The 12827-nt window shown below is 44.8% G+C and overlaps 1 protein-coding gene across 1 annotated transcript in view; it reads left to right on the plus strand.

Moving 5' to 3' along the window:
- The window catches only part of EHHADH (enoyl-CoA, hydratase/3-hydroxyacyl CoA dehydrogenase), a gene marked incomplete at its 5' end in the record, with an annotated part of 18283 nt that extends 5889 nt beyond the window's left edge, over window positions 1–12394 (plus strand). The window contains 2 exons of the mRNA XM_009706028.1: window positions 3136–3477; window positions 11000–12394. Coding sequence (XP_009704330.1) covers window positions 3136–3477; window positions 11000–12270 — 1613 coding nt within the window. The remainder of the gene's footprint in view (window positions 1–3135; window positions 3478–10999) is intronic.
- Between the last annotated feature and the right edge of the window lie 433 nt (window positions 12395–12827).

The raw sequence follows: 12827 nt of genomic DNA on the forward strand, positions 1-12827 counted from the left end.
GGCTTGTGGCAGGCAGTAGCTTGCAGCTTATACTGCCCACCTCCTGCTGGCCTGCGGTAGTCTTCCTCAGCTGGAGAAGATGGCTGCTGATTCTCTGCACAGCAGACTTCTTTGAAACTCTCCCTTCATATATAATCATCCCTTGCCTTCTGACCACATCTGCTGATTGACCTTTATCATCTTCTCAGAGCACAGAGCTATCAATGGCTTGCACCAAAGAGCCCAGGAAAATCAGTTCAATTTAGACTAGCTCAGGCCCCACAGGTATTAAACTCTGCACGGAAAGACGATTATGAGTTTCTAACTGTAAGCCACTAAGAGTAACTGTGGCAGAAGCATGTGTTTCTTCTGAGTCTCGTAAAACCCAAGGGAGTAATAGATACTGCTGTTAGGTAATTGTGTGCTTTAAATGGAGGCTGTTGGAGAAAGGCTTTCAGTTACAGTTGCAACGGCCTTTAGTGCGTCATCTCTGGGAAGATGTACAATATAAAGACATTTTAATCTCTCTCCAGGGTTCATGATCTGGCTGCTCCCTTCTTTAGGCAGAAGGTCTAGCAGAGTGCCCCTTTGACACAACCAGAGTTTGTGAAAGGTCTGACATCAACCGGACTTGTCTCTGGCAGGCGTGAGGCCACCGCAAGCCTGAGGAACAGGGGTCCAGCTTCAGCTTTGTTTCTCAGAAATTCACAAGCAGTTCTCTGCACCAGGAAGACTGTCAGGCTAGCCCTGCCTCTTGCATGTGGAGTCCTGTAATATCACAAGGGTTTACAACTCCGGGATGATTTCTTTTTCTTTTGCTTAAAATAGCACAATATTTGATACTGCATGCTTACATGTTGCTTTTGCTGATAGAAATGTTATAGACTTAGTTTGTCTTTTGTGCCACCTGGACTACAAACCCTAGTAAAAACAAAGCAGGTATCTGTGCTACCTCCTGTGCATGGATGACACTTTTCCCTGCAGCACTGATGTCTGATACTGTTCATCATGTTCCTGCTGCTTTGATTTCAGAAATCAAGCTGCGGGTGTCCCACACTGATTTTGTCTTCTCAGGTTTGGAATCAGATCTTTTTTTCCTATACATAAATATGCCCTTGATTCTTATTGCAGAATGAAAGACACTGCATGGAGATGCTGTAGAAATACTTATCAGAATATATTTAGCTTATAGCTAAATAAGAGTTTTATTACAGGACCCTGAGGAGAGTTACTTTTCTTTTTTACTCTGAGGAACTGTCTCATGTCCCTCACAAGTATTTGTGCTTACAAATACTATTTGCTATCTGAAGACCAAGCTTAAATGCTCCCAGTAGTATTCCTTTTTTACCAGTCCTTTCCACATCAGAGATGTCATACAAAGTCCCTTGATCTGCCTAGTCTTAAGCAGCCTCCCAGCCATCAGATCTGCTTTCTGGGACAAACCTGAGGTTTCCTCTTGTGATGAAATGAAACCTACTACTTGGGTCCTAAATAAAGGACTGTGGATAAAGAGCATTTCTGGGTTAAAAACATACATTTGGGGAGAAACAGGATTCCAAAATAAAGGAACATTATCCTGACTAAATCCTGCAATAGTGACAGATACAAACTATACTCACTGTCGATGTGAAAACTCAAAATTTTTATGAGCTCTGATTACAATGGAACCTACTTACACAGTGAGTGTTCATCTTTGTGTTCTCTAAACAGCTCAATTAAAAGGCCTGAGCTCTGAAGACCATTATTTCAGGAAATCAGGATCTTAACTCATCCTGGAAGCTCATATTTCTGTTTCTCTTAAGCATTGCTCGATCTTGGAGGAAGAGCTAGAGTCAGAACACGTTCTTTGGGCAACCATGGTTGCAGTGCTGCCGTTATTCCTGCTCTTCAGCATCCTGCGTGTGATTTCCTGCTCCCAAGTCTTCCGCTGATACACCAGCACTTTCCTAACTCAGACAACAGGAAGAAAAAAGGGGAGCTGGATGCAATATGCCACCTTTGAAGGGAGTGTGCTCCTGTGGCAGAGCTCATGTAAGAGAAGCTAGGGCAATGAGACTGTATACCGGAGAGCTTCTCAGCATAAGGTTCTCATTAGAGGGGGCCCACCCACCGTACTGCTTTGGTGGCAATCCTGGGTGCTTCTGGGAACAGCACTGCAGCAGTCAGTGCAGTAACATTGCTAGACTGTTAATTAACGATCTGGATGTGGCTATGATGACAAAAGGGTCTTTGTGAAAATTAAAATTCCAAATATTCTTTGGAATATTAAGGAGATGATACATTCTGAGTTTCTGATCTTGTTCCTCCATGGCCTTTACTGAGGCAAGCTGCCATTAAGAACATGGGAACAGGCTGAGTATGGAAAGATCAGATCTCTCCTAGCAGACACCAAGGTTTGTACTTCTGAAGAGGACGGGGAGGATTTTGGCATCTGAAATGTAACTAACTTCTCCCAATTAAAATCCTTTCTAGGTATCACCATAGCAACCTCTGTAATGAGCCTCATGTATTTGTGTGGCTGCTTGATTCACCCCTTGCTGACACAGAAGCATGAACTCTCCCTTGTTATTCATTTGCTCCCCAACTCATGCTGTGTGAACTGTCTTCTTGGTTAGTCCCAAAGTGAATAGAGGCACTCCTGCTATCAGAGAAGAATTGAAGTCAGGGTATATTTCCCGGTCTCTCTTATAAATGCCTGTGTCAGAACCCTGGCTGGAATGCATCTGGCTAGCAGTCGATAGGGCACTGAGCACTAAACAATACTGGAGGAAAACTTTAGTACTGAAGCTTATAGAAAGAGCCATATGAACATGGCAGCTGGGACTGTGGAGTAAGAGAACTGGAAAGTCAAGGTATTCTGTGTAGCTCAGAAAAGGAAGGAGAGAATTTCTTCTTTGAAATTGAAATCTTGCTTTTTTTTTTGAAGTCTGAGAAGGGACTTGAAAATTGTAAATGCCAGAGCAAACAGAAAGCTGAAGAGAAAAAGTCAGACACTTCGGTGCTAGACCCAGATCACTGTGCCATGCAAGCCCTAATGCAGTCAGCTTAGGAAGAAAAGAGGTAGACCACATTCCCAGTCTATGTAGAAAGGGGTGAAAATCTATAGTCTTCCAGATGTGGATGCTTTGTTCTGTAACGCCATTTTTCTACCCCCAGGCCAGCCATTGGGACCCCGCAGGCTCAGCCTAAAGCCAGTTCCAAAACTGCCCAACATGGAAGCATTTCTCAGTGAGGCTCTTACGAAGGTGAAGAAACAGGCCCGTGGGTGCCTAGCTCCAGAGCTGTGCTTCCAGGCGGTCAAAGCTGCCACAGAGCAGCCCTTTGCAGATGGAGTCCGGAAGGAGCGAGAGCTGTTTAACATCCTGCTGACTTCAGGTCAGGCCCAAGCACTGCAGTATGCTTTCTTCGCAGAACGAGCGACGCAGAAGTGGACAACACCCAGCGGAGCTTCATGGAAAAGTGCTTCCCCTCAGCCCATCCGCAAAGCAGCTGTGATAGGTAAGGGAATGAAAGAGCCATTGTGGTTGCTGACTGTGCAGCTAACAGCAGAACTGAAGGGGAGCGGGATGAGTATAATCAGGCTTTACTCATGGCAGAAGTGGGATTCCCTTGCAGTCACTCACCAAAGTCACCGGTACCCATCACAGGCAAAGATACTCCACACCCATAGGTAACATGCAAGGAGGGAAGTTTTCACTGTATTGGTAAGCTCAGAAATTCAGATGGCAAGTCACATCCCACTAGATTGTTACCAGATACAACCTCTTTCTTTGGAAGAATAACTTCTCACTTCAGAAACAGCTTCATCTGTGGACCATAAGCAGTCTGTTCCCTTTTAAATACTGCTGTGTTGAGTCCTGGCTTCGTTCCATGTTATAAACAGGTTTGCATGAAATTCTCCTCCTCCTGGTCTAGTTCTGTACTGCAAGTGCATGCGCACAGAGTCACTCAGGGATATATTAATACAAAAATGTTTTGACAGCTGTATTTTAAGAAGATTTTATCTCACTGGGATCCACTCCTGCCATTTTGTAGCCCAGCAAGATAATGCCTTCATTAATTTTTTATAAGAGCAATTTAAATAAAACCTTTGATGCACTGCTGAGATTTAAAAAAAGTATCTTTCAGCTCTGCCTGTTGATAGTAGCACTCAAAAAAACGTTAGACAAGTAATGGAGCACTTGGAAAACATCCATTCTGTTGCAGAGAATGCTCACCAGATCAACCTTGTTCTTTCCTGGGTACTTCTCAGGCCTCTGTGCTCTGCAATACGAGCTTTCTGAAAGCTCATTTCAGGCCACTGAAACACTTTTTTTTTCAGTTCCCTTCTCTTCACCTTGTGTGGCAGATCCGTGGCTGTTATAGCATTCAGGTAAAGAGGCATAATTATTGCCAAGTTTATCGTGTGACTTGAAGAGTATAGTACTTTGGACATATGCAGTCCCAGACAGGTCAGTCCTGCAACGTGTGCTTTGGCAGGAAGGGCTCGTGTTCAAGTTTTGTAGGAATGATCAGGTGACTAGAATGAGTGTTCTTTGCTACATACTGATAAATCGTGCCAGAATAATACATTTGCAAAGTCCCAATCGCAATGACAGTTTAGCCAGAAGGGCTGTTTAGATCCCGATCTGCTTATTTCGTTACTGTAACTGAGCTAGAGGGAGTTCTAAGGACAAATGCAACCTCTGTTTGAAAGTTTCTAGTAGTAACATAATCTGTATCTTCTTTCTAAACTGAACTGGCTGGGCTTCATCTCCCATCCATTGCATTAAGTATTTGTATCTCATCTCCAGACAGGTTTCTGAACTCTGACCTGAAATTTCCCCAACCTCTACTACCAAGTTGCAGTGGTTTTGTAGCTAGTTACAGACAATGCTTAAGTTAACCCATACTTTTTGCAGAATAAACTAAGCCCTTTGATACTTTTGCTGCAGAACACAATCTGTCACACTCTGGACATTTGCATGACTCTGAACTTCCCCTAATTTTTCAACACTTCATAAAGCACGCATAGCCAAAGTGGAAACAGTATTCCAGGAGTAATTACTCTAAGACCAGGTACCAAGATGTTTCTTCCTTGCTCCTATTTAGTATGCTTAAGGTAACAGCCAGCCTTCATGTTAGCTGTGTTCCACATATCCTGTTAATTATCTACTGGCAGAGAGCAGCAGCACCCTAGGGATGGGGAGCCAGTGGCAATAACACCTCCCAGGGGGACAGAACCACAGTGTCTTTGAGGCTGGAAGGGACCTCTGAACACCATCTTGTCCAACTCCCTTGCTCAAACAGGGCCACCTAAAGCCAGTTGCCCAGGACCGTGTCCAGACAGCTTTTGAATATCTCCAAGGGTGAAGACTCTACAACCTCTCTAGGCAACCTGTGCCAGTGCTCAGTCACCCCCACAGTACAAAAAGTGTTTTCTTATGTTCAGATGGAATCTCCCATGTTTCAGTTTGTGCCCATTGCCTCTGGTCCTGTCACCAGGGGCCACTGAAAAGAGTCTGACTCCATCTTCTTTACACCTTCTCCTGAGGTATTTATATATACATTGACAACATCCTCCCAAGCCTTCTCTAGGCTGGGCTTACAGCGCTCTCAGCCTTTCCTCATGAGACACACTCCAGTCCTTCAGTCATCTTAGTGGCCCTTCACTGAACTCACTCCACTACCTCCATATCACTCTTGTACTGGGGAGCCCAGAACTGGACACAGTACTCCAGGTATGGTCTCACCAGTGCTAAGTAGAGGGGAAAGATCGCCTCCCTCAACCCGCCAGCAAGTACCCTCCTAATGCAGCCCAGTATACCATTAGCCTTCTTTGCCACAAGGTCACATCGCTGCTCATACTCAACTCGGTGTCCACCAGGACCCCCAGCTCCTTTTCTGTAGAGCTGCTTTCCAAGTCAAACCCAACACATACTGGTGCACAGGACTGTTCCTTCCCAGGTGCAGGACTTTGCACTTCCCCTTGCTGATCTTCACAAAGGTCCTATCAACCCATTTCTCCCTCTGGATGGCAGCACAACCCACTGCTGTATCAATTATTTACAGTACCTGAGCGAGGCAAGCAGGGCAGACCCAGAGATCATGGCCAGGATCTAGTGGAAGTACAGATGATCAAGCAGAGCTCACACAATGATGCAGGTCCCAAGTAAAGTTGGGAAGCCAGTTTGCAGGCTGAGGTCTGGATCAACAGTGCCCATAGCCTGGCACAGCTGCATTAAGACACCAGAACTCCTCCAACATAGGAAGGGACTGAAGGCCCAGGACTGAGCTTAAATGGGGCTCCGAGGCCCATGGGCAGTGTGTGTGGGTGGAGGCTCCAGGTGTAGCTGCTCAGGGTCATTAAAGCTTATCAGGGCACACAGGGCCTTGATACATGCCAAGACTCCTAATGCCTTTTCTGAGTCACTGCTTCTAACAATACAGCCCGCCCCCATAGCCCAAAATTACAGCTTGCTTTGTTTATGCTAGTTGTTCATGTTACATACTTCATTTGATAAGTGACGTCTCCTATTTTGGAGGTTATTGATCACCTCCTTTTAACTCTGAATCCCGCACCATATTCGGTGTCACTGCTTTCCATCATTTCTTTCTGCCACCCCACTGTGCTTGTTCTCCTTTCTCTGAAAGGTTTTCCTCCTGTTTTGCCTTTTGATATTAGTGACATTGCAAGTCCGTTAGAGACAGGCATAGAACATGCCAACACAATTGTACTTTTTCTTTCAGGCTACTGTAACAAAAAGTCATTCTCCAGCGAGTACCGTGCTGCACAGTATCTCATAATTTCACATTCTTGATCTCAAGTACATTCTTGCAGCACCAGAAATCAAAATCTTAGGGATGATTTTTGAGGGACTGACACGTTTTAAATTAGTGCTGCTCATCCACATAGGTATTGAGTCTACCTAGGCGATCCAGGGTCTCTATTTTCACTGCAGAGAGGAGGGCAGACAGAGCAAGATATTTCATCCATTTTGGCCGGTCAGAAATCATGCAGACCCCATTTTCCAACAGACAGTGCTGTGCTATTTCACACACTAAACCCATGTTGCATTACGCTGCTGCTGCTTGCGCCTTTTGTCACTGGACAATGGGAAGGAACTAGAAGATCACACTGACTTCCTCCTCCTTCAGTACCTTTTCAGTAGGCAGAGAGGACCTTTAGGGTGTGGAAGCAGTGCCATAGATAGCGTTGCTGATGAACTGGCAATCATTCCTGTGCAGTGCTGGCTTCCCATCAGCTGCCTTTGTCTGCAGTTTGCTTGCTGAAAGAGTGATAAGCGAGTAACACCCAGCTATGTGAGATCCCTCCTGCTCTTGGCCTAGCTGTCCTTTGTCTTCAGCCAGGTGCAGTGTCACCTGTTTCATTTGCTTCTGCTTGTTCTGAACTCTCGGCTCCCATCTTTTTCCTCTTTCTCTGCTTCCTCATCACCCAGAAAGAGTTCTTCTCTGTCCCTTCTGCAGTCTTCCCATAGCTCCCTGCTTGCCTTGAGTATCACATTATTGCTGCTTGAAATGAATACCCTGAAACAGAGAAAGAAGCAGCTCCAGTCTGCAGCGGTCTGCCACCGCCAATTGCTCATTGTTGTTTTTAACAGGAAAACTGGAACAGTCTTTGCATATTTTTAACAATCTACAAAGTATTCTTTCCATTGCCCGGCATTTTAAAGTCCAAATATTCATTATAGTTCAGAATATTTTCCACTGATCTGTATTTCTCTAGTGTGTGTGACTGTACATGAGTTGCTTTGTACATATTTCAAGTTCATTTGTTTTGAAATTTGTTTTTAAAGTCCTTCAATTAATTTTGCATGAATTTTCACATTCTAAGTACCTCATGTGACAGATCAATAATTAACAATCATTATTCACTCAGCTTGCCCAGCAAATGGATTTGTGATATCCATATTTGGCCTGAAATTACATGGCTTCAAGTGTAGTTTTATTTATATGTCAAAGGTACATTTCACAACAAAAGATCACAAGCAAGATGGCTGGACACTGTTATTTTTCCTGAAATAGATTTCGGTCTTCTTTTGGAAGATATGCCTTGCGCATGAAAGATGATAACACAGCTCTGAAAACTGCTTTGTGCATGGAAGATAAGAATATAGGGTTTCTTCATGGTTTGGGGAAGTGCAAGGAAGAAAATGGAACACATAGTAGAAATTCTGGAGTAGTTACTAGCCATGTTTTGGACTGTGTGAGCTGAGCTGAGCGCAAGACAGATCCCTTTCTCTTTCTTCTACAGCATTCTACACACGTAAGGCCCAATGATTCCCTACCATTTTTTTTCTGCTCTAATATATTCTACCCCAAGATCACTCGGCTTTATAAAATTGAAAAGGGGAGTCCTCAGAAATACTTCTTTCCCTGCTAGATAGCCAAATCTCTCCTTAGTTTTATAGCCCAGTTTTAGAAAATATTTCCAGGGGAGTCGTGCTGTGCAAGCTCTAATGTAACAAAACCCTTGGGGCTTTCATTACTCTCTCTGCCAGCTTCATTAAACATCATTTCATACAGACCACTGAAGAGTTATGTAGTAAGTTGAAAGACAGCTTTTCTAGGTCAGAAACAAGCTTGGCAAGCTCATCTCTTATCTATAAGACTATTCCCGTGGCCTAGAAAGTGAAGTACTACAAGCATGTATGCCTCTCTGTCATGGGATGGCTAAAACCTAGATGGGAGTACTCATACTACATGTGGATGAAAGCAAATGGGGAAATTGGCTAACATAACTGCAGAATTTCCCTTGAAAAGAAGCCTGGAGAACCTCTACTCATGGAAGAAGTTTTGATTTAGGAAGAAGCAGTGTGTTCGTATTGCGAGAGAACTGCTAAGATTTCGGTCATGAGACTGAAGCTGAGAGGACCAGGAGTTAATAAGGCCCAGGACGTGTGTGTTATTTCTTTAGCAGAGCTTGGAAACTCTAGGGAGAAACGCCAGGTCTCCACCCTGGAAAGAGGGAGACTTCAAGAGGGAGCCGTGCTGAGCTGCAAACACTTTAGCTTGATGTCTTAAAGAGAGCCTTAAAGATGGGGCTGGGCTTGGTGGCTATGCATGAGGTGGTGAGTTACCCTCCTGCACTGACCGGAAAGAAAGCGGTTCATGTAGCTCACCAAAGACAGGGAAAAAAACGTCTCTAACCGTACCTGCTACCACATCCAAGGGTCTGAGTACGGAGAACAGTGGGAGGAGCTCTTTGTGTTTGGGGTTTTTTCAGTCAGCAGACCATGGACACTGAAATACTAAGAACTGAGTCATGTTATTCTAGTTTTATTTTCAAATTAGTTTTTAGTAGTACTTGATTGTGAAGTAGCAAATCTAATTTACTAGAAAGGAACTTCAGCATTTGCTTGGGAGTGTAATGGTTTCTAAGCAGGCTGCCAGATAGCGATGTCTGTAAAAACTATCTTCTTGTAGCTAAGCAGGGTGTGTTTTAAATGTCTTGTGTGCACACAAGCTGAGGGTGGATAGAACTAAACCGAGGGTCTGTAGCTTGCAGGAAAAACATACTACCTTGTTTGACCTTGGTTGTTGGAACTTGTTTAAATGATGATGTAATTTCAGCTCTTCTTTACAAAGCTGCTTTAGACAAATTTTTTAATCCCCTTGTTTCTGTTTATTTGTTTAGCTGACTTTTTCATTTGTAAACCTGGGATTAAAAAAAATCATTTTTACAGAATAATAACAAACCTGTACTTTGACTGGTTGTTGCTTTATTTAGGATATTAATAATCCTCCCATTCAGATGCTTCGCACTTTTAAAGCTGGTAAAATTGTGCTGGCCTTCACTTACTAGTTTGTACTAACTTAGTCTGAAAAGCCTCCACCATGGGAGAGCAGGATAAATAGTGTGGGTTGTGTATCACAGGAAAGTGTAAGCGTGCAGCTTCATTTAATGTAATAGAGGGCAGAGCTGGTAGAAGGGCTCAGAAGGAGGGAAGAGATCAAGCCAGTAATCTCTACACTAGTATTCCTGGGGGTATGAGCTGGTAGCAGCACATTTGTGTATCTTGGAGAAAAAAAAATACAGCTTGAGTGGATGCTCAGTTACAGGAATTCTGGGCAAGTGCTTTAACTGTGTGGTTGGACAAGGAAGACTGAGTCTTTGAGGAACTCCAGAAGTTAGGAATGGCCTGCGTTGGAGGACTTGGAGAGTTCCCAGTGGGCAGAGATGCCTGATATAAAGTGCGAACAGCAAGCAAAAAGCTACTGACGTTCCAGAGTGATTAAAAATGAGATAGAAGATGTTGAAATCTGGATTAAGAACACTGTGTTAGTTCCATCCCATTTGACCTGGCAATGAGAGACACACAAGACGTTAGAGACAAAGTTTAGAGCAGATCAGTGTCTGAGAGTCTTTACAGAAATAGCAGCTGAATTTTCTTTGCTTCAAAGATTATGCAGTGAAGTGCAGAGGGAGAAGAGGAGGGAGACAAAGAGGAAGTTTGAAAGGAGAGGCACAAAACCAATTGTCTGAGCTTTGCTGGTGTCAGAATCTCCAGGTGCGGTGTATTTGCTTACACTAATATTCTGTGAGTGCCCTTAAAGGACCGTCTCACAGGAGCAGAGAGGCACTGATATCCTCAGGGTGAAGCTTGCTTGTGAAACTCTCTGCTAGAAGTTGGTTACAGGGTTGAAGCTGAAACTCCGATCTCCAGTCTTTGATCCTGAGATTCTAACTCTTAAGTGATGCTGGTTTCCGTAGGTATAAAACTTTACAGGGAGAAGACATGAATCACATGGTCTGCACACACTGGAGTGAACCCCACTGGTATTAGAGGACATTAGCTTGCCTTTTAGCTACTGCTTTTCAAACATTTAAGCTCACTGAAAGAGAATTCACATTCCTTTTTCCCAGTCTTCAATTCTTTTTTTTCTATCTGTGCACCACTCATTTTGCATAGGCTTCCGCTTTTTATCCTGGAGATACAAAGGAAATGCTACTGTCAAGTGATTAATTGTAACATTTTTCTGTTCACAGTCTCTGACTCTGTCTCACTTTTATTCCTAGGACTGGGAACAATGGGCCGAGGCATCGTGACTTCTCTCGTTAAGGCCAACATACCTGTGGTAGCCCTGGAGCAGGATCTGGAGTATCTGAACACGGGAAGAAAAGCTGTCATGCTCCTTTTGGAACGTGAGGCTATGAAAATGGAGCAGGGTGCCCAAACCCTGGATTTCCATAACCCTGCACGTCTCCAGTTCACTGTGGACTTTGATGTGTTACGTGATGTAGATCTAGTCATTGAGGCTGTGTTTGAGAACATGGCACTAAAGAAGGAAATATTCCACAAGCTATCAAGAATCTGCAAGCCAGGGGCCTTTTTGTGTACAAACACATCGGCTCTGAACATCGATGAAATAGCTTCTGCCACGAGCCGCCCACAGCAGGTCATTGGCACGCACTTCTTCTCCCCTGCTCATGTGATGAGGCTATTAGAAATAATCTATGGCCAACACACATCACCTACCACCATTGCCACTGCTGTGCAGCTAGCCAAAGCGCTGAAAAAAGTTGGAGTGGTGGTAGGGAATTGTTTTGGGTTTGTTGGGAATCGAATGATGTTTCCGTATGTACAACAGGCAGTTTTCCTTTTAGAGGAAGGAAGCAAACCAGAAGCAGTAGATCAGGTTCTTGAAGATTTTGGGTTTAAGATAGGACCTTTCCGAATGTCTGATCTTGCCGGACTGGATGTGGGCTGGAGGTCTCGAAAGGGCCAGGGCCTCACTGGGGCCTTACTACCTCCAGGAACACCTGCCCGCCAGCGGCACGGCCATCGCTACAGCCCACTGCCTGATCTCCTGTGTGAGAATGGCAGGGTTGGCCAGAAAACTGGAAAAGGCTGGTATCAGTACGAGAAGGCTGGGGGCAGGACAGCCACGCCAGATCCATGGCTTCACAACTTTCTGTCCCAGTACAGAGACACCCATCGCATCAAGACCCGCTTTATAGACCAGGAGGAAATCCTGGAGCGGTGTTTGTTTTCCCTCATCAATGAAGGGTTTGACATCCTGGCTGAGGGAATAGCATCAGGCCCAGAACACCTGGATGTAATTTATATCTATGGCTATGGGTGGCCAAAGCACAGGGGTGGCCCCATGTTCCACGCTTCCACCGTTGGGCTCCCTCACATTCTGGCTAAGCTGCAAAAATACTCCGAGGCCCACCCTGATGTTCCTGGGCTACGGCCCAGTGCCTTTCTGAAAAAGCTGGTAGCTATGGGGAACCCTCCCCTCAAAGAGTGGATGTCCTACCTCAGCCGGCAGAGCAACAAGCTGTGATTTCATGGATGCCTGCTATGCACGGTCAATGGTGGCTGAGCTCATGAAACCAATGCTGTAATTGCACTGTCTTTTTCAATCAAAACCAACCTGCTACAGGCTCGTAAACAATGTCACTGACCTTCCTGGGCCTTTGCAGAGAATAACTTTGGCCGATGATTGATCTCAATTCCCCTCTCGCTGCAGGTAACCATTGCCATGACCCACCCTTCCTTCTCACAGCCCACAAAGCAAATCATAGTGGGAGGCAAGAGAGAGATGATCACAGTTCACCCAAGACCGGCTGGATCTGCCAGATCCTGCCTTAAATCTGTTTTCTAGTTTGTTCGGGTCTTTCCTGTGCAGCCCACCTCCACTGGATTCCCTGGCTCTCCCAAAGACCGCCAGCTGGAGCCTGCTGCTGAGGGAGAGATGGCACAAGACTCACAGCACCTTTCAGAGGTCAAGTCAAATGAATTGGAGAGAGCAAGTTTGGGCAGAGAGCAAGGGGCAGGGCTGGTACCGTCCCTCCTCCCTGCTGCAGAGGAGATTCTAATAAATGACAGAAAAGCCACAAA

This window comes from Cariama cristata, unplaced genomic scaffold (assembly GCF_000690535.1).
Source record: "Cariama cristata isolate BGI_N322 unplaced genomic scaffold, ASM69053v1 scaffold9178, whole genome shotgun sequence".
In the NCBI taxonomy this organism is placed as follows: Eukaryota; Metazoa; Chordata; class Aves; order Cariamiformes; family Cariamidae; genus Cariama; species Cariama cristata.